The sequence below is a fragment of the Ictidomys tridecemlineatus genome, chromosome 8 (assembly GCF_052094955.1).
Source record: "Ictidomys tridecemlineatus isolate mIctTri1 chromosome 8, mIctTri1.hap1, whole genome shotgun sequence".
Taxonomy (NCBI): domain Eukaryota; kingdom Metazoa; phylum Chordata; class Mammalia; order Rodentia; family Sciuridae; genus Ictidomys; species Ictidomys tridecemlineatus.
Genome location: NC_135484.1, coordinates 99784755 through 99806932, shown reverse-complemented (window position 1 = coordinate 99806932; position 22178 = coordinate 99784755). Strand labels below are relative to the sequence as shown.

The 22178-nt window shown below is 42.2% G+C and overlaps 1 protein-coding gene across 1 annotated transcript in view; it reads right to left on the bottom strand.

The window, feature by feature from the left end:
* Tram2 (translocation associated membrane protein 2) overlaps positions 1-22178 on the bottom strand; it is a 76940-nt gene that overhangs the window by 24545 nt on the left and 30217 nt on the right. Inside the window, exon 2 of the mRNA XM_005318567.3 lies at positions 11450-11513. Within this exon, the coding sequence (XP_005318624.1) occupies positions 11450-11513 (64 nt within the window). The remainder of the gene's footprint in view (positions 1-11449; positions 11514-22178) is intronic.

Below are 22178 nucleotides of genomic sequence, written 5' to 3'. Positions count from 1 at the left end.
CTGATATTTCAAAAGCAAAAAGAGATCTTTACAAGAATCATCTGATTTTAAAATGTTGGTGACTAACTTAAAAATTTTAAAAAACAATATATGAGCCAACACTAAATTGGCTAAAGAAAACACATATGCAGGCCAGCTCTGACCACAAGCCATAAATCTGTGGACAGCCTAAATGACCCAACACCTTTCCAATAGCAATATTCTATGAGTCTTCTATCTACATATCCCCTGGAATATATCAATATGCACTAGTGTAGAATTAATTAGCTTTGAAAGAGAAAACCTTCAGTAGTGATCTTGCCCTGTAGATGGGCCATCCCATGACCCATCAAAAATGACACTTGCTCTGCTTGTCATTGACCACAGATTAAGAGAGATCTAAACAGTCAGTAAACCTTGGCTGTTTTAATGACCTCTGTGACCTCTCTAACCCTGTTTTGTTTCCTAAAACAAATAGGATCTTTCCTATATTCCTTACTTCACCTATAAGCAGTGTCTCCTGCCTCTCTTCATGTCTCCCACCCTGTCTGAACACTGCTGTGCAGTCTCTGACCTCCTCCTCCTCACTTGGGCTGCTGCCCATGTGTTGCTGCAGTCCCATCTGCTTTTCAAAACTCATTAGAGTCTCGGCAGCTGCCAACAAGCTTTCTTCCTTTGTCTGAAGAAGTGGTTACTTAAAGAGCATCACAGTATTCCCTGGGCCCTTCTTTCTCTCCCAGTTTGTTTTCTAATCCCTGTAAATCTGATGTGTAAAATAACTCTGTTCACATTATTTCAAATCTTTTATACTATATATAAATCCAGAACTTAGATATGAAAAAATTCACCAAAAGCAAAATTGAGAGGTTTGGGGTGCAGCTCAGAGATATAGCACTTGCTTAGCATACCCAAAGCCCTGAGTTTGATTCCCAGCACATACACAAAAATAAAAAAGGCAAATGATCACCTAGGGAAAATATTTTACAATTCAGATCAGAACTAAAAGGCTAATCTTGCTAATATGTAAAAAGGTCCTAGAATAAGGATAAAAAGATAAGAAATCAGCAGGTAAAAAGTAGACAAAAGATATGAACAGAAAATTTAGAGAGAAAGGAAACACAAATGGCTCTTACTCACTGAAAAAGATGTTCAGCCTTACATAGAAGAGAAATGCAAATACCTGAGATACCACTTCACACCTATCAGACTGGCAAAAACTCAAAGCTTGCAAATACACTCTTGCTGAGACTGTGGGGAAGCATCTTACACACGGCTGTTAAGGAAATGCAAAATAGGACTACCTCTTTGGAGAGTAATTTGGCAATTTCTGTTGAGATTAGAAATGTATCAACCCTCGAAGCAGCAATTCCACTTCTGGGAACACATCCTAGAGCTCATACTTGCCACAATAAAAATGACACACGCACAAGGTGATGCACTACAGAATTATTTTTAACAGTAAACTAATAAAAGCAATCCAGGTTGTCTTCAATCTAGAAGAAACTGGTAAATAAGATTCAGATACACAGGTTGGGCATTCTAATCTGATAATCCAACATCCAAAATCTTTTGAGCACCAACGACATGTAGTACAAACAGAAAACTGCACAGATTGCAGTCAAAATGCAAGCACACTAAAAATGCTGTATAAAGTTACCTTCAGGCTAGGTGAATAAGGTATATATGACACATAAATGAATTTGTGTTCACACATGGGTCCCATGCCAAGATCTCTCTTCACAAATATGCACATATTCCAAAAATCCCCAAATAGCTGAAACCCAAAACACTTCTTAAGCATTTAGGGTGAGGCATGTCAACCTGTAATGTTCCACAGCTACTCAAAGTGTGTCCACAGCATTAGAAATGCACTTTCTTGGGGCCCAATCCCAGTTTCTGACCAACCAAACTCAGAGTAAAGGGCCCAGGAATCCATTTTTAAAAATACCTTCAAGTGATTCTGACCCAACTAAAATTAAAGAATAACTGTATTAACAAAAAGAACCAGAGAGAAATAAAATGAAGAACAGGTAAAACTAACCAGGGGACTGAGAATGGAGACTCCCTTGGGAGGCAGTATTTGCTGGAAGGGGCATGAGAAAGCTGCACTTTGGTCTAGATCATGACCACATGGGTGTGGACATATGTGAAAATGCAGCACGCTGTACTCTTACAAATACGTGCATGTCACTGAGTCACATATCGATACAAAATGATATCTAAGATATATTAATTAGTGGGAAAAAAGCAATGTACAGAAGAGAACGTATTGTATTCCACCCTTCATATAAGAAAAGAGAAGCTGAGCAGGCAGCCCACCCATGTAATCCCAGAGATGCTGGATGCTGAGGCAGGAGGACCACAAGTTAGAAGCCAGCCTCAGCAACTTAGGGAGGCCCTAAGAACTTAGCAAGACCCTGTGTTAAAATTAAAAATTTAAAAAGAGCTGGGGATGGAGCTCAGGGATAAAGCATCCTGGGATCAATCCTTAGTATTCCCCATGCCCCTCCAAAAAGAAAAAAGAAAAAAAAAAAAAGAAAAAGTGGAAAATAAAAAATATGTACTTTCAGTTGCACAAAGCAGTACAAAGGCAGATAAGAATTCCTGAAAGGATTTGAGCAGTGATTGCTCATACGGCCAGGATGGGAACAATACTAAGGTCTCTCTGACTCTAGACAACAGGAATAAAACCTCTTCTAGACAACAGAAATAAAACAAACTACCCTTTCTTCACAAAGCTATAAAAATAAAATAGACAACTGACTTAAAAACTGTAAAGTTCTGTACAAATAAATGAAACCATTATGACCATTTCCACAGAAAGAATCGGAAGATGAAGCAACAGAACAGTCACTGTACAATAACCACGGGGGAAAAAAAACCTATCTGGGTACTCATGTAGAATAAATAATACAACGGACAGTTGTAAGCCATTTATTGGCCAAGCCCTACACTGAGCATGTCTGGTGACTGACATCATTTATTCCTCACAGTAATCCTTCGTATTATCCCTGTTTACTGACATGGCAGCTGTGGCTCAGAGACAAGCAGAACTGTGCCTGTAGGATCTGAAGCTTGTAGGGTGGGGCCAGGACCACCAATGCTAAGAGCCACACCCACTGTCTGCCGGGCAGGCCTCTCTGCTTCCAGATACCCCTTCAAATCACACAGTAGGTACATTCATTGAGCCTTGAAGGCCTGTCACACTCCCCAAGGTGTCAGGGAAGACAGGGCTTAGACATTCAGGATCACGTGGCCTAAAAGGGCAGCATTCTGACCCCCACTCTGCCTGGCCACTTCCTGTCTGGCCTCCCAACCTGGAAGATAAGGCCATTGGCATTTTAACTACAAGCACCATGTTGGTTCTCAGACATGTGTGTACACACACACACACACACACACACACACACACAATGTGCTGTTATGACTGAATCATGCCCCACCCCTGTCCATGCCCTACCCCTGTTGAAGTCCTAATCTTCAATGCTGGAATGTAATCTTATTTGGAGGTAGGATCTCTACAGAAATAAGTTAAAATCAGGTGGTTAGGGTGGGTCCTACAATATGAATGGTGTCCTCAGAACATAGAAAGTTTGGACCCAGAGACAGATACACAGAAGGATGACAATGTGAAGAGGTACAGGGAGAAGACAGCCACCTACAAGCCAAGGAGATCAGAAATTCTCTCTCTCTCTCTCTCTCTCTCTCTCACACACACACACACACACACACACACACACACACACACGCACGCACGCACGCACGCACGCACGCACGCGTACACACACACAGCCCAGAAAATGAAAGATCTAGGTGGAAGATTTTCAGTTACCATTTTTACTCATATTGTGGTTTAGAATCTATTTTCTCCAATTTTATACTACCATAGGAAGATAAGAATACAATGATGATGGGAAAAGATGAGAGAATGGGGTTAAAGTGAATTTGGTAAGAAAAGCCCTAAAATTCTGCATTGTTTTCTGGAGGCACCATTTCTTTGTATAGGGAGATAGCCTTCCCTGTGGGATTCAGGCAAAAAATACAACAAGAATTTCTAGGTGCCAGGCACAGACCACAGCAGTTTACAAATCTGTGGCTTCATACGACACTCCCCAGACATGTCACATGCATTCAGTAAGCTGCCAAATGCAAAGAATGCTTAAAAAAACAAACTCACTGAGAGCCATCCAGGAAAAATAACCTCTCAAGGATCACACGCAGCAGCAGCAACAAAAAATCTAAAATTTAGGCATTTTATTACTTGTATAAAAATAAGTAAGCTGTTGTTAAGCTGAGGACAAAAATTATTACAAGAACACGTGCTTAGGGGAAAAAAAAATCCTGGCTAAAAAGAAGAAAAGATCTGATCAGAAGAAATGGGGCAATGACAATCAAGAGAGATGTGAGGTGGAGTCTGGGCCAGAGGGTGCACGGTGGGGGAGCGAAAGGAGAAACAAAAGGCAGGGCCCAGGCAGGCGTGGAGCTGGCTAACCAACAGCCATAGCACCTTGGGAGTTCTGCTCACTTAAGACTCTAGAAGCTCCACCCTCAGTGGGATAAATTTTCTAGGATGTGATGGGAAACGGGATAAAATCAAGTCTAGGCTGGAAGGGGCCCCCTCCAGGTTGCATGGATGTGTTCCATTTGTGAAAATCCATCAAGCAGACTGCTTATTTGTCCACTTTTCTGCACAATAGTTACACCTAGTAAATTTTAATTAGTGGAAAAAAAAATCAAGTCCAGGCTAGCTGTTAGGTAGAGGCTTCCTACAGCCAGGCACGGTAGTGACTCTGGTTTATATTTTCCCTAATCATACAGACAGAACCTTGAGGCCAGAGAAGATCTTGGAAGTTGTTTGGCACAACAGGATGAGGACAGAGCCATGTCTCTGTCTCATTGGTGGGCATCCCCTTATGCCCAACACCTAGCCTTGCTAAAGTTTCCCTGGATTCTGGTGCTGCAGAGCCTGTGGGCAGCCCAGCCCCTCCTCTACCCTTACTAGTACATCTTTGGGAACATAATCACCACTGAGCCTCTATTTCCTGGACTATAAAAGTATCAGGCCAGGCTAGATGAGGCTCAAGTCTCAGTTCTAAGGGCCACAGGTTCAGGATGGGTAGCTTTATCTGTAATTCAAGTTCAGTTTCCATCTCCAGAGCCACTGCTGCCCACCTGTCTCCTCTCTTTCTTGTCTCCCATGAGCTCATCTTACAGAGAGGGGCCCAGTTTGATATGTGATGCCAATCTTTCAAGTATATGGCACAACACTAATTTCTGCCAGCCAGGAAAGGAAATAAGAAACTGAGTTCTGGACAATGGTCTTTGACTGAATGAGGCCTTAAAACCATCTGTCTGAGTGGTTTATAAGAGCAGTGTGTCTCATCTTAGAAGCAGCTGTGGGAACAATCACCAGGTTATGGTGTGGGAGGTTCCTAAGCTTTTCATCTTTAGCTGCAAAATGCAACAAAACAGATGGAAGTGATAAAACTAACTGGGATCAACAGAGCCAGGGGATAGTTCCTTGTCACCTCTGATCACTGCAAAGCAAGCCCTTCCTCAAGAGATTCCTCCAGCTCAGCCTTTCTGTTCTAGGTGTGCAGCACCAAGCAGGCCCAAGAACATCAAAGCTACCAAAACTCCCTTCCTGAGGAGCTGCAGCTCTAGCTGGAAACCAAATCGACTCAATGTTACTCCCCAACTCTCTCTACCCATTGCCAGAACAAGTATTTATAGAAAAACCAAAACTGGAAGAGGACAGAAAGATGCAAATGAATTACTACATTTGGTGGGTCTCCCCATCTTACTTAGAGATTAGAAGCTCAGGATTATTTGAAAACCTAATTGGAGCTTTTCACTCATGTAACCTATAGCCAACTTCTCAAACTTTAATGATCTTGTTAAATGTAGATTCTGCTATAATAGGGCCTGACAGCCTGCGTTTCTAACAAGTTCCCAGGTCATGCTGATGGTGCTGGTCTGTGGAAAATCTGAGTAGCAGGCACTTAAGAGGACTCCTCGGGCTTCCTATCTTGAGGAAATCCTGGGGTTAAGACAGTGACCATTGCTCTCCATTTGCAGATGAGGGATGGAACTCCAGACGTTAATGGTTTGTCCAAGACAACTCAGCATACTAGTGGCACAACCTAAACAACCATGGAAATATAAGCTTGATTCTAATGGGCCTTTACCTGCTCTCTATCACAAGGGAGGCCAGCAAGCCTTGGGTCTGCCTATAGCAAGACTCAAACTCCTATTATTTTCTGACCTTTTATAGTCTATATATAACTTCTTACCATAATACCAAACACTCTGGGGTATTTTAATCAGAAAGAAAGATCAAGAATTTCTAATGGTAAGAACAGAAACCTGACATTTTATTCCTTTCAAGAGCTGTGTAGGGTGTATGGTTGACAGAGAAAATCCATTAAATTTGAATTTCAGATAAACAAAGGATAAATTTCTAGTGTAATTATGTCCCATGCACAACTTAGGACATACTTATACTAAAAATAAAAGTATTTAGTATTTATCTGAAATTTAAATTTAACTGGCAGTGTTAGATTTTTATTTGCTAATTCTGGCAACCCTAACAGGGTGGCAAGTGAAAAAAAAAGAAGAGCAAGGCTCTGGTAAAAAGGAGCAACCCATCCTGCTTTATCACGTAGACCATCAAGACAACCACAAGGAGCCCCGTGTGGTGGTAACTCCACTAGAATGCCAAGCATCATTATAACCATTCTGTGTCTGTCTCTCCCTGGAGCTTAATTTTAATTTTCTGATTATAATGCCACAAAATCCTAAGCTTGTAGCTGGTGGTATGGGTTGAATTATGTCCCTTCTAAAATTCACCTGATGTCCTAACTCCCAACACTTCACATGGTAACTTTATTTGAAAATAGGGTTTTGCAGATTAATTCTTTAAGATGAGGCCGTAGTGGAGCAGGAAATCTGGACAGAGTCTGACATGTGAAGACTGACATGCTACCACAAGCTGGGAGCTGCCAGAAGCTTGGAGAGAGGCCTGGAACAGGCCCTTCCTCAGCACCTTCAGAGGACCCTGCTGGTCCCTTGATCTCAGACCTCTAGAATCCCTAGTCTGAGACAATAAATTTCTGTTGTTGAAGCCACTCAGTTTATCATACTTGCTACCATAGCTCTAGGAGACCAAGACTGAGAGCTTGAAAGAATAGAGTAGAGAAAAAGAGGGAGTCACAGCTAAACTAGGCAGTCAAGAAAATGCCTCAAAGTCACTATTGTGTCTCTTTTCCTTAGAACTTGAAAGCCTCAGAAAGGAAGACAGGCATTTACAAACAATAGACCACTTTGTATGAAAAGTCTCTCCTCTACTAAAATTCAATTGTAAATGTTGAGTTGAGTGAGTTACACAGGACTTAAAGAAGTCTTAGAAGTCAGAATTTACCCTACTTAGACAAAAAAGGAGACATTTCCAAGTACTTCCAGCCCTGAAAAAGTTTTCCAGGAGGGTTTTACAAATCACAGCCTTAACAGACCTGTTATTGTAAAGTGTTTTTTCCCATGAGAAGTCTGCTTTCCTCCAGTTCTTACAAACCAAACATTACCATATTGGGTTGGTGATTAAGGAGCTCAAAACAGAATTAAGCAGGCTATTCTGATTTCATTGTCTCTCTTGATTATCTTCTTGTCATATTTCGAATAGCCCCAAATGGCAAGATTTAAACAGATAGACTAACAATACTTTATCTTTTCCTTCTAAAGTAACTGAAACCCCCTTGGTCTAGCATGGATTCTAACATACCTCTACCTAGGCCTCCTGCAAGCCTGGAGGAGGATTCCAGAAGCAGAATCCAACAGTCCCACCCTGGAAAAATGCCGACCCTGGCTGGCTGCAGGCACACTGGCCTGTGTTCAGTCACTAGAACACGCTGGGTGTTTGTTCCTCTGGCGAGGGCCTTTACACACGTGAATTCCTATTTCAGGAAGGCTTTCTTCTGCCCAGATCCCTCTTTATGTCCCCAAGCACAACCCTCCTTCACCCCCCACAGCTCAAAAGTCAGCTTCTCAAAAACACTTTTGTTCTCACCCATTCATCTTTACCAATCACACAGCCTTGTATACTTCCTTTATGACCTTATTATAATTATAATTATGTACTGTTTATTTATTATCTATCTCTCCCTTAAATTGCTTTCCATGTAGGGCTTGTCCCACAATAGGCACACAAATACTTGTCTGGATTGATCACGGAACTAGTTAAACACATGAAGACAGGATGAGATGGGCAAGGGGCACTCCCAAGATGACGAGTTCTTCATGCCCAGAGGTCTAGTCTGGTCCTGGAGCACACAGCCTACACCTCTCACCTCAGCTGTGAGACAGACGTAGTAGGTTATCACTTGTCTGCTGATTCTCTAAGAAGGCTCTTTCTATGATAAAAGAACTTCCTGGACACTGGAACATCAACTGATACGGTTCCCAGGACAATACTTTCTCATGGTAAATTATTAATGTTGAGTTATGATCTGGCATTCCACATAAGTTGCCTTGGGAGAGAAATGAAATGAAAATACCAGCACAGTATTTGATAGTTAAACATCTCTTTATAAATTTACAAACTAACATGCTGACCTTTAAAAAATGAAAAGCCTATGTACTTTTATGTTTACAGAAATTCCTCAAAACCTTAGAATTTATGGGTCATAAGTATTAGATAACAGGATATTTTGGAAATGCACCTAAAATATTTAAAAAGTATATTATACTTGACCCAGAAATTCTAGCAGTAGGAATTTATCCTGTGAAAATAATCATGAAAGAACACAAAAATCCAGCTGCAATAATGTTCACTGTAGTTTACAATAAAAAACTAGAAACTTAAATATCCAATAATATGAAGTTGACTATACAGTTTGTGGTAGTCCCTATTAAGAAACACTACAAAGCTTTTAAAATATCTTGTTGAATGGAATAATAATCAATAATATGGGAAAGATACACTACATTCTACTAACAAAAAAAGTGTTTCACCTCAAAATGTTTTAACTAAAATTTTTGCTGAGTGTGGGGTCCATGTGTAGTTTCTATCTTCTTATGTTTTTCTGTATTTTATACATTTTTCTCAAAGAGTTATATATTTCTCATATAAATACATTCTGAAAAATATTTAAAAATAAATTTTACCTAGTTACAGAAAGACAAATACTATATGATTCTATGTGTATAAAGCACCTAGTGTTATCAGACTGAGACAGAAGGTAGAATGATGGTTTCCAAGGGCTGTGAGGAGGGTAGAACAGGGCGTTATTGTTTAATGGGTATGGAGTTCCAGTTCTACAAGATGAAGAGAGTTCTAGAGATGGATGATACCACAATGTGAATGTCTTTAATGCCACTATACTAAATGGTTAAGATGGTAAATTTTGTGCTGGGTACAGTGACACATGACTGTAATCCCAGTTATTCAGAGGTAGTCAGGAGAATCACTTGAGCCCACGAGTTTGAGGCCAGCCTGGGCAACATAGCAAGACCTTGTCTCAAAAAAAAAAAAAAAAAAAAAAGATGATAAATTTTATGTTATGCATATATTACTGCCTTTTGTTTGTTTGTTTTTCCCTTTTGGAGATGGGATTGCAGGTGCATGCTCTGCTATTTTACCACAGTTTCTAAAAAAACAACTAATTTTTTAAAATTCACTAAATAATAAATATATATAGGTGTTTCAGGATTTTTAAGTGACAGAGTAAAAGAAACATGACTCTGACCTTGGACCATATGGCACTGAGCAACAGAATCCATTATGCCTACCAGGGCTGGAGTATGACATGGGACCAACAGGCCTCTGCCTTGTTCCTGAACACTTGTGCTGCCTGTGGCCTTTTCTGGCTCATTGTGGTGGTCTTTTCTGGCTCACTAAGACTGAGACATGCTTTCTCATGGTCTCTCCTTCTTAGGAATGGAATTTTCTTCCTCTTTTGCCACTATGTTTCAGTTTGACTCTTCAATGAATGAACTGAGTTGGTTGCCCCAAAAGTATGACTTCTGCAAAAGCCTGGCCAGTGACTGCAGGAGACAGGTAGGCCCAGGAAAGACTTGTGGCTGCATCTTCTGTGGACCACAGGATCATGGATTAGCCATCAAAATCTTTCCACTAGTAGCTGGTGGAGTCAGAAACAGAGAAGAAACTCATCTTAATGACAAGGCAACGTACCTCTCTAGTGCAATGTACCTCTCTTTCTCTAGGGGAAAGCTAGATTCAGCAAGCAAACATCCTCCCCTTGTTCAACAAGATGGCACCCACACTTTCTAGATAAGAAAAAGTGGTGCCTGGTTCCTGGGGTGGGAGCTGAGAAGCCCAATGTAGACCCAAGGCCCAAGGGCTGGTCTTGGCCTAAAGATGTTTTGGTTTGGTCCACATAATGGTGGCCTGCTCACAAAATTTCAAAATTAGTTGCCAACATTTAAAAAACAAATTCTTCTGTCCCCCTTTCTTTCTTCCCCCATTCTCCATTGATAGGGTCTCCCTACATTGCCCAGGCTGGTTTCAAACATGCAATCCTTCTGCCTCAGCTTCTTGAGTAGCTAGGATTACAGATACATAATACCATGTCCAGTTACTTTAAATCTTTTATTTGTTTGTTATTTTTTGGTACTGGATATCCAACCCAGCACTTTGTGCAGGCTAAGCACAAGCTCTACTGATGAGCTATAATCTCTAAATATCAGAGCACTTCTACCTAGAGATTTCTTCTGGTTCTCTGTGGTGCCCGGCGGGGAGGGGGTGGGGGGAATAAAGCTCTCAGCCAGCCTGTGTTGATAACAACTATGTGCTGACAACTGGCTAGAGGTGAGCAGAAGCTACCCCTTTAGTGAGCTCTCTGTCCAGTTCAGCCCAGCCTAGCCTAGCCCAGCTCTGTGCCCACCTGGCTTTGCTGCTGAAGAGATGCAGCTCCACAATTGTTCTGGAAACTGCTTATGAAGACCTGATACCTGGCTCCCCAGAAATACGTGGCAACTGCAGGTCAGATTATGGTGCAAATGCTGGGGTCAATGGCTTTCCAGTCAGTCCTGTCAAGACGTGTGTCTGGGCCTGGGTTTACTCCCGACCCCAATCCAGTCAGCATGCAGTGCTCTGTTCCTGGAGCACATCTCCATGCACCATCATAGTGAAACATCCTGCCACCTTCCTCGTTGAGAAAATTAAGAAGATTTTTAGTTCTCTTGAGAAGGGATCAATGGTCATGGTGCTGTAAGTTCTGTCCCCAACAGAATCAACTAGAGGCTCTAGGGAGAGGAGTCAAGCACCGAAGCAATCCAGGGTGCTTACCCTCTGACAACTGCAGCTGGAGCACAGAGGGAAGCCCCTCGCTGATCTCGCACTAGGAGGATGAGATGAAATCACTGAAAGGTCACACTTGCACAGGGGAGAGGGATATTTTCCAAGACCTTCAGGGTTAACAGGACCAGGCAAGATAGAGCCCAGTCCTTTTCTTACCTGCTGCAGGCACGCTAACGTTATACTGAGGTAAAATAAATAGGAAGGCAGTCTTGGCTGTGACCTGCAAAACAAAGGAAAAAATGCTCCAGTTTAACTTCTTGGCCACATCAAAAGAAACAAATGGAGTCTGCTACCAGTTCCCAGAGCCTATCTCTTTTACATCTTAGACCCCAGACCTCTAGGATGAAGGGTTTTACCTAAGGCAGAGTTAGCACCAATTTTTGTTTCATTTTTCTTTAATGACATCCCTCCCAATACTTGCAGAAAAAAAAAAAACCTTGGGCTCCAGATGGTATTGAGACTTGTATAAACTGCAGATGGAATGAAACAAGCTGCACTTGGCAGGCTTAGAGCTCACAAGAGAGGGGTACAAATCTGTCATTCATTCATTCATTCATCATTTATTCATTCATTCATGCATGCATGTGTGTATTAAGTTCATTCTATGCACCCAACTTTGTAGAAGATGAGGTCACAGACTTCAAGGGGCCTAGGACCCACCTGATGTTTCTCCAGTGTTGGGTTTTTTTGTTTTTTTGGGGGGGGTTGCCTGTACATTGGACAATGACCCCAAAGTTTTAACCTGAGCTTCAGAAACAGAGAACTCCAGCTGCTAATTTCACATCTACCTATTATGGGGTATGGGACAAAACATTACATCCCACACTGCTGGCTTGTTTATTTCGAAAGTTACCTTCAATTTTTTGGTGGGCTGTGAAAAATGTGTGGTTGTCACCTGATTATTAATAGCTAAATCTGTACTGTGACAATTTAGCCAGCAAAGGAGAGATGACAAAAATGTGGGGATTTGAAGCTTGAACTGAAGAAATGTCTGGGTTCAGATGTTGGCTCTGCTAGCCATCAGCAATTCCATACTCTGAGCTCAGCATCCTTATCAAAAGATTGGTGCTATTTGTAGTCCCTTAGCTGGTCTGGAGTGAAACTCACCTTGAGCTGCTGTTGAAAGATCCCGAGATGTGCAGCCAGGGCTATGAATCATCACCTACCCTGTTCTAAGATAGGCACCAAGGCTAGGTGAAAAGGAAGTAACTTTCCCAGAGGGCCTCAGTAAGAGGCTAGTGGTTTTCCTCTACATACTGAGGTCAGAAGACTGCACATGGAGTGAGTTGGGCAGGGGGCCAGAGTAGTAATGGAAATATAGAAAATATAGAAATATAGAAAAGATGCTTACGGACTCCCCATGTCACTCCAACTCCGGACACACCAGTGAGAGGGGACTGTTCTTAGCCTACCCTCCTTTAAAGAGAAAAAGCATCCCCAGCCAACTAGACCTGTGGCTCTGCAGTGGGCTGTCATTCACTTCCTACAGGAGGCGATGCATGGGGAGCCTTTCCATGCATTTGTGCTAAGGCCTTAAACATGTTCTACAAGTGTGCAGGGAAAACCCAAATGGGATCAGTCATGAGAAGGCACTCTGGAGAATAAAGCACCAAACATGCAGGTCTTCCTCAACCCCCATCCCAAAACTTGATTACTTTGGTCCTTAAGGCCTTCTTCAGTCTCCCCAACATATCTTCCAGTCCAATTGTCTATATTTTCTTTAGAACAGATGTGCTTGGTTTCAGCTGAAATGTTCTACTCACTATTTCCTTTTGGGGGCTTTAGCCCCTCTCATTTTGTATTCTCCTTCTCCTATACCCCACCTCTGCTTGCAAGCGCACGCGCGCGCGCGCGTGTGCACACACACACACACACACACACACACACACACACACACACACCACTAATCAAAATATCATCCTTCATGAACCAGCTCATGGTTTCCTCCGTAAACCTTCCCTAGATGCTCCCAGGGAATGGTCTCCTTCCCTGGAAGGTCAGTACCACACTCCTCTGTTATCATTTCTACATAGGTTTCATCAGGCTATCACCTCCTGGAAGATGGAGATTGTGCTTCTCATTTATCTTCGCATGTGCTCTCCAGTACCTAACCCAGATGCATAAAGTGCTCAGTAACTTCTCACTGAATAAGATGAAAAACAAAAAGCCCAATCTACTTCCCTCACCTGTAAATGTTTCCCCAGCCTCCAGTGGGAGCCATCCCCAGCACTGTCACTCAAGCTATCCCATCACACACAGCTCCTAAACCACCCAAATCCATCTCTAGCACAAAGTCCTTCCAGACCACTCCGGCACCCCTGTCTGAACTACTCATAGTGCTCATCCTTAACCCAACCACCTTTATTTCTGTGTTATCTGCCATTAACTCCTTCAGGGTTAAATTCTGTCTTCACAGACTGAAATCCCTGTGAGGAAAGATCAGAGGAGGCAGAAGAAATGGGAAAAAGAAGTAGAGAAGAGAAAGGCAGGCAGGCAGAAAATATTAACCAAACACTCTATCTTGCCCCAGCACATATCTCTCACTTGGTTCATTCAGAAAATGTTCTCATCTTCTTAATCTGTGGGGTGGAAGGGTTTCCTTAGGGAAATGCTTCTCCTCCTTGTGTATGGGCAAAGGGTACATGTAGGGTTACTTCTGGTGCCTACCTTCTTCCTGAGAGAATGAAAGAGATAGATCCTCTGCCCAAAACAGGAGCCCAGCCAGCGGGACGCAGTCTCTTGGGCTGTAGATCTCCTAGGCCGGACTGGAAGAAGTGCCAGACAGTGCTACAAACCCACAGAGTCTGCTACTTTGGTTCCTGCAGTCCTGGCCCTGAAGTACTCATGGGTCATCAGTCTCCTGAGGTTGGCTGGTGTCCATTTCTAAGAAATATTATTATTTAATGTGTATAGCACTAGTGTTCAACTTTGGCTACAATTATAATCCTGGAGAAGCTTTAAAAATCTCTATGCCTGGACAACACCCCAGCCAATTAAATCAGACCCTCAAGGGCATCAGCATTTTGTCCAGCTGTCCAGAACATTCCAACTGGTGGCCAAATCTAAGAACCATTACACTTACTTTTTTTTAAAGGAAGACAGAACTTGGTTGTGAGCTTCACATATATTCTTTCTCTAGTTCTGTATATACAGTCAATTCTCATTATTCACGATAGTTATGTTCTATGAAGTCACTGTGAACATGGAATCAGTGAATACTAAAACACTGCACCTAGAAGTAGGGTCCTAAAAGCCTCTGTACACTTTTTTACTAGCAGATAAATATATAATCTTGTTTTTTGTGTGTGTACTTCCATTTAAAATTCCTTACTTAATATATAGGGTAAATTCTTTAACATTGAAATTATGGCCAACAGCACTATATCTCATGCCTGAATCAAGTTTATTTAACACACACATTTTCTCCATAAGGCACAGCACAGCCATCTTGTGCTTTGGCACACGAGACAGCACTCCAACACATCATTTGGGGACCATTTTATAACACTGAAATACCAACAAGAACACAAAAAATGCAAAAAGAAAAAAAAGTGGCACTAAATCAACTGCAAAAAGGACACTTGTTCACAGTATGTGAGCTGGAATAAGAAGGCAGAGCACGGCCTCATTTCGTCTCAGCTGGGAACATGCATGTTGGGCAACCTGAAGTTTCTGCCCCACTGTGTACATCTGTGAATGACCACATGAAAGCCAAATATTAGTTCTGGGGTCATATATAAATTTTGACAAGTAAGTGAATTTGCAAAAACAAAAATCCACAAATAATGAGGATCAAATATTTGAGGGCAAACATGAAGGTCAGCTCCACAAGGTCCAAGATCTTTTGAACAGCTTTATTACGGTATAATTTATACACCATGAAATTCTGTCATTTCAAGTGACAACTCTAAAGGATTTGTCTTCATTTTTAAACTGTCTCTCCCTTCATGGGAATACAAATTCAAGGAGAGGAGCTCAACTGCCTTGATGATGATCCTCAATGTACAGCCGCAAAAGGTATGGAGGACACAGTTACACTAAGTAATAAATGCTTAATATCTGGTCACAGTAATCAAGCAAAAGAGCCAGAGCTCTGCTCAGCTACCTGATCTGCAACCTGCTACCTGCTCATGCTTATATTCCTGTGCACGTTTCCCCTCCCTAGTTCTCTCCCAGTACTGAGCATGTAGTAGGTATCTCATAAATACCCATTTGATGAACTCATCCTGCAAGCAGCTGTGATATTTGGTAACCATAGATGAATGCTTAACATATGTTTTCTGAACATGATTCTAAGAGAGCAGGATTTAGGATCCTGAATTAAGGCAAAAATACTAGATCTAACATTTTTCCTCCCTGGGAAGTGGTAGCAGAAACCAATTCTAAAACATGCATCTTTCTTTGTAAGTAGCTATGCTTGCTGCCACTTTACCTTATCTGAGCCAAATGGCATCAGTTTTCCTGTTTTATGGATGAAGAAACTAACCCTGGGGCACAGACAGGCAAATTTGTTTCCTAAGACCTCACAACTACACAAACAGGAAAGGTAATAGTCAACTCAGTTTTACAAACTTACTCCAAAATCAAGCTTAGCAAACCCACAATATGTCAAATAATAGAATGATAACATAAAAAGGAAGCCAGAGGGGGGCGGTAAGAAGTAGTGGGGAGAGAAAGAGAAAGAGGAGGAAAAAGAAGGTACATTAGTCAAAAAGAGCAATCCTACTTGTCCAGCATGAAAAACACTCTCTGCTTTCAAAGGCCCCTTGGAGCCCCAAATCTTCATTCCCTAACCCTCTCCTGACCTCAGACCAGGTACCAAATGATTAACAAGCCCCTCTCTGCAAGCACTGGCTGGGTTCATGTAGCACAGAGGGCGGAGAAACAGGGCCTATTAAAAATGTCATTCCAATTATTTCTCATCCCTCTAAGGCTGTTTATAGGAAACATTATTGAGTTTAATAGCATTTTAAATGCCAAGCTCAGTGGGCGAAAGGTTAAAAGTGACAACATGCTAATACATTAATGCAAAGAAGAACACTAAATTACATGGGAGGGGCCGCCTCTCTCTGTCTCTCATACACACACACACACACACACACAGAGAGAGAGAGAGAGAGAGAGAGAGAGAGAAAGCCTCATTAAAATTTTAACTCAATCAGGGCATCAAACACAAAGTCAGGGATGTTGCATGTGCCTGTCTAGTCCTAATAATCCTAAAACTCTTCCATTTGCCATGTTCCATTAGGGGCACATGAACTTGAGCCCTTGGTTGCAACTAGACTAAAAGTTCTGGTTACATTTCTGCTTTCTGCTAAGTGTGCTGGACTTGAATTCTACACTGTCTGCTGTGGGTCATCTTGGGCAAGGTATTTAACCCGTTTCCTTGTACAAGAGTTAAAGTTATGAAGGGCTCACTCAGTAGGGGCATGGTCCTAAGGACTTCACACAAATCATCATATGCAATTCAACAACCTTATAAGGTATACTAACAATAACTCATTTTATAAAGTATGGAAACAATAAGGCGAAAGGATGTGGTTTTCTTAAAAGATCCTGCCTATACCCAGCTCCAAAAAGCCATTATTTTCTGATTCCACTTCTATGCCAAAAACAGCCTCACACCAATAAACTTCCTGAGAGGTCTTTCTACAAGTTTAAAATGTATTGCTGCTTCCCCACTGTGTGAAGATGAGGTCTGAGTATCATCTCTATCTGACAGGCAGGAAAATGAAGCCTGCAGGGTTAACCACTGGCTGCCAGCCACGGGTACACAGAGGCTTCCAAGTGCCTGAGTCCATTCTCCTTTCACTGCAAGTTGATAGCTGAGCACCAAAGATAAAAGAAGAATTCAATAAAAGCAGTCTCATTGCTTCCCTGGAGGTATTCAACCCTTCAGGTTTATTTTGTTTTTCTCTCGGCAGACACATCTGTTCACTGGCACTGGGAAGGGGCTGCATGTGTAGATCAGGCCAGGATGGAGTATCTATTACAGAAGCAGCTCTGCTCTGAACTGCTGGTGGAGGTCCCAAGGATGCCAACCATGCCCACCTGGTGCATGGGTCCCTCCACTGACAGTGAGGACACTCATTTCTCCTCCTTGAAAGCATAAAGTCAAGTAAATTGTCCAGCTGAGGCTGGAAAATTTCCCCTCTCCCCCAGCTCAGCCTTGTTTTCAGGAAGCCAAATCATCTCCACTCAGGCTTTCCCAAAATTGATTTTGCATCTTTCTGCTGAGGCACTGGATAGGAAAATTTCAGTCAGACAGGAAAACATTGGAAAGTTACACCCAATTGGTAAGAAAGAGTGGGGTTGTTTTGTTTTGTTATGTTTCAAATAAAAGAATCTTCTAGTCTTTCATTCCTGGAGTGTTGGTTTCCTAAACTTCTTGCTTCCCAAGATCTTGGTGGGACTGCTGATCACCACAGCTTCTTGTATGTGAGGAGACACAGGTAGGCAGGTCTGTAGCGTACTGATGCTCAGTGACAGCTGAGACAAAGATGCATTTCACTCCGGCTTTCTGAAAATCCCTATTTTGGATGACCAGAGGCTGGCTGACAGGAAGAACTGAGTGCCTAAAACACAGAGAGCAGAGCTCTGACAGTACCTTTCTGTGTGGCTGTTAGCAAAGCCTGGAGATTCTGGTTTCCTCACCTAAACTGCCTTTCCATGAGAAATGAGCAACCGTAAACAAACACACAGGCCACAGAGTCTCCACGATCCTGTGATCACCATGCTGAACAGACTCACTACTGACAGTCACAATCACAGTCTTAGATCAGATTTTAAAATGGCAATGTATTTATATGAGAAAAACCTGTCACTGGAATAGCCAAGCCATGCTTATAAAATCACATTATTTGCTTTATTACAGTCATCAGTTCAAGTCTAAACTTTATGCTGGGATAAAGAGGAATTAAGAAAGGGGAACATGAAGAATCATAAACATCTTTGAAGTTGGGGTTTAAAATACACACACACACACACACACACACACACACACACACACACACACACACATATACACATATATATATGGCTCAAACTTGCCATTTTATATACCCTAATTTGGGAAGTTAGTCAAGTACTAAAAAAAAAAAAAAACAGAGGTAGCCTAGGGACAGCTCTTCCAACTTCCTTTATATCCACAACTTAGAAATTTAAGAAGACTGCATATTTATGCAACCTGTACTTGCAGGTTGAACTTGACCCACTTGTCTACAAATATTTTATATATTTATATGAAATATATGCATGTGTGTGAATTTGCATTCCCTCTACTAAATCCTACATACCTACACACACACACACACACACACACACCCTCATCCCTCTAAAAAAGGGCTCTGGATAGATATAAACTCATTACTTGTTTATACGCATCACTCTCCTCACAGCCTTCTCCAATAGCTTTTCTCCTTCTTTTGCTAGCACAGTATATTCATAAACTATTCCTTATGGAAGTTAAAAACTAAATAAAAATTTTTAAAATTCATGCAAAATGATTTTTAAGAATATTAATGTGGGGCTGGGGTTGTGGTTCAGTGGTAGAGCACTCACCTAACACTTGTGAGGCACTGGGTTCGATCCTCGGTACCACATAAAAAAATAAGTGGATAAAATAAAAGTATTGTGTCTGTCCATAACTTAAAAGAAAAAATTAAATTGATGTGGTCTAAAACATATTTCTCCTGCATTACACGGCGGAGTTCAGATTACTGGTTGTATGTGGATATTAGAAAAACACACATTGGTCAGAAAAAAATATTTTTACTTTTGGCCAAAAGACATCTGATAAGATCCATTATCATCTTTAAAATGAATTAAAACTTGAGGGGCTGGGGATGTGGCTCAAGTGGTAACGTGCTCATCTGGCATGCATGAGGTACTGGGTTCTATCCTTAGCAGCACATAAAAATAAAATAAAGATATTGGGTCCACCTAAAACTAAAAAATAAATTTAAAAATTTTAAAAAAGAATGAATTAAAACCTGACACAGGAAAAAAAGGGTTTTGAAGTATAGAATTTTAGGTTGTGACTTTTTTTGAGTTAAGATTAGATAACATTTTAGACTTGACTGCAGGTAAGAACCACCTTACCAATATATCACAATGGGGTTTTAACTGCAGTTTTTGAAGCCACTTTAGCTCCATAAGGCAGGAAGTGACGCAAAAAGGGGTAATTCTAATCATTACAGATAAGTTGGTGACAGTCAGTCAATCACAAATCATAAGCAAGCATTAGCACACGAGCATTAAAACTAGGTGCCAGGGAGAATCATCCCCTAGGAACTTCTGGCATTTCCTGGTGTTTGGGGAAATAAAAGGATTATTCAGGGCTCCTCAGACCTGGCAAAGCTAGGGCAGGCAGGCCCAGGTGTATTTGCCTCCAGTTGCTTATTTGCACTTTGAGAAGGGGTGAGAGGGCAGAGGGTGATCTACTGTGATCATTATCAATGATTCTCTACCATTTGGAAAGTTTCCAGCTTAGAACATCAGCATGTCAATCCCTGCATTTACCTGAAGAGCCAGGCTTGTGTTTTAGAGCTTGGTAGAAAAATAAACCTTGAATTCACAGGGATGGAGCAAAATGAAGGCATCTCCAGGGTCAGAAACTACCCTGTCCACAGGGCTGACTCTCACAGGAAGCCTTGAGATTCTTCTAGGTGAAGGGCACACGAGGAGGTTGTTCACCTTCACCCATGTTTGAACTGAGCAAAGAACTGGGGCTGGAAGGTGAATATAAGTTTTTTCAATGTTAGATGGGTGTTCTCTGCTCCCAGTTCCCAGACATCCCTCCTCCACAGAGGGAGCTGGTGAAATGATGGGTTCATGGGCCATTCCAGCAGCATTAGAAGACACCGGGCAGGCTGGAGACTCTGCTCTGTGTGCTGTAGTCACACTTTCTTTGTGATTACAGCGCATATTGTTCCGATGGGAGACCATCGGAGCAGCCTGGACTGGTGTGAGTTCTTTGGCTTGAGTAGACAAGGACCACTGGCATGAGGGCACAACTTAAAGGTAATGGTTTGAGTCAGGTGACTTAAACCAAGACCAAAAAGGTTAACTAAAAATTTCCAGCATTCAAACATACCTGTTGCTCAGCAAATAATATACCCAAGGGGGATATGCAGAATCACCTTGAAAGTGAAGGGAGATGACAACACAGAGCGCCAGTTTTCCAGGAAGACTGCTTCAGAGGAACAGGAAATACAAATCTAACACCAAGGCCTGACCTCAGGTAAACACTACCCACACTTTGTCACAAACCAGTCAGCCTACACCCCTAAAGTGAAAAACAAAGTCTAGGCAAATGTCAATATTTAGATTAAATGATTCAATGCCATACTGTAGGATTCTCTCTCTCTCTCTCTCTCTCTCTCTCTCTCTCTCTCTCTCTCTCTCTCTCACACACACACACACACACACACACACACATACACACACAGTTACATACATTACTATGAAATCTCATTATATTAACTTGAAAGAGACGTTCTAAATAATATCTAAAAAGAATTGGTGCTTTTTCACAGTCTGGCAGGGCCAGTCTCTATCCATGCTCAGCATCCTACCATCTCACTGTGACCTCACACAGGAGGAAGGAAGCTCAGGAAGAAAACCAAACATCAGAGGGAGAGTGTACACCTGTCTGAGCTTATAGCTGGTGCCTCAGAGGCGTCAGGCCCTCTCACCCAAGTCTCAGTGTGCAAAAGCCCTTTGCTGATGATTCCAGTCTTAGAACCAGATTCTCTTCCTTTTTTTCTTCCAACCACTTCTATTCCCTACCACCACCACTGCCACCACTGCACCCAACCCTGAGGCAACAACCAAAGCCCTGGTCATGTACAGGGCAGACTGAAGAACTCCCCCTGGGTACAGTTTCTGCCATCTCCCCACAACCAGACATTGAGCAAGGCAGCAGACCCATCTACCCAAAATATCACAGGCCCTTTTCAACAGTTCTCTGTGGCTTCCTGTTGCCAGGAGAAAATCAGGACCGCTGTGTGGCATTCTAGGACTTCATAGGGAGCCCCACCTCCCCTTCCAAGCTTTGTTCCCCTAACTCCCAGACACAGAAATGCTGGTCCCCTCACTCCAAACTCTAGCCAGCCAAGATTTGCACCCCAGTTAGACAAATCAGTATGCAAAAGACCATTCACAACCTGCTATGATTTGGGTATAATTTGAATGTTTCCCAAGGGCCCATGTGTCACAGACTTAGTTCTCAGGTGACATATTGCAAGATGATGGAACTTTTAGGAGGTGGGGTCTGGTGGGAAGTCCGTAGGCCACTCAGGGAGTGACCTTGAATGGATCTCTTCCCCTGTCTGTGCTTCCTGCCTCAACATGTGAGCTCTCCCTCTGCTACTCCCACCACAATACACTATCCTCACTAGAAAGCCAAACCTATAGGCCTGCCCAGTCTTAAACTTGAACCTCCAGAACTATGAGCAAAAATAAACCTCTTTACTTCCTAAGTAGCCTGTGCCAGGCATCTCATTATAGTTACAGAAAGCTAATACACAACCCATCAAAGTCACTACTAAAGGCTTTGTCCCTGGGTGATGATGTCAGGAGGTGGGGCCTTGTAGGAGGTCCTTAGGTCACTGGAGGTATGCCCTCAAAGGGGCTAGTGGGACCCCAGCCACTTCCTCTCCCTTTTGCTCCCTGGCTCCTAATGAGGTGGGAAGTTTTGCTCTGCCACAAGTTCCTGCCATGATCTGCTGCCTTGTCACAGACCCAAAGTAAAGGATCCATTTGATCATGACTGGAACCTCCTCAATTGTGTGCCAAAATAAATCTTTTCTCTTTATATTTTGTTATAGAGATAGGAAGCTGACTGATACAATCATCCTTATGAGGGAGCATGTTCAGGGATTCA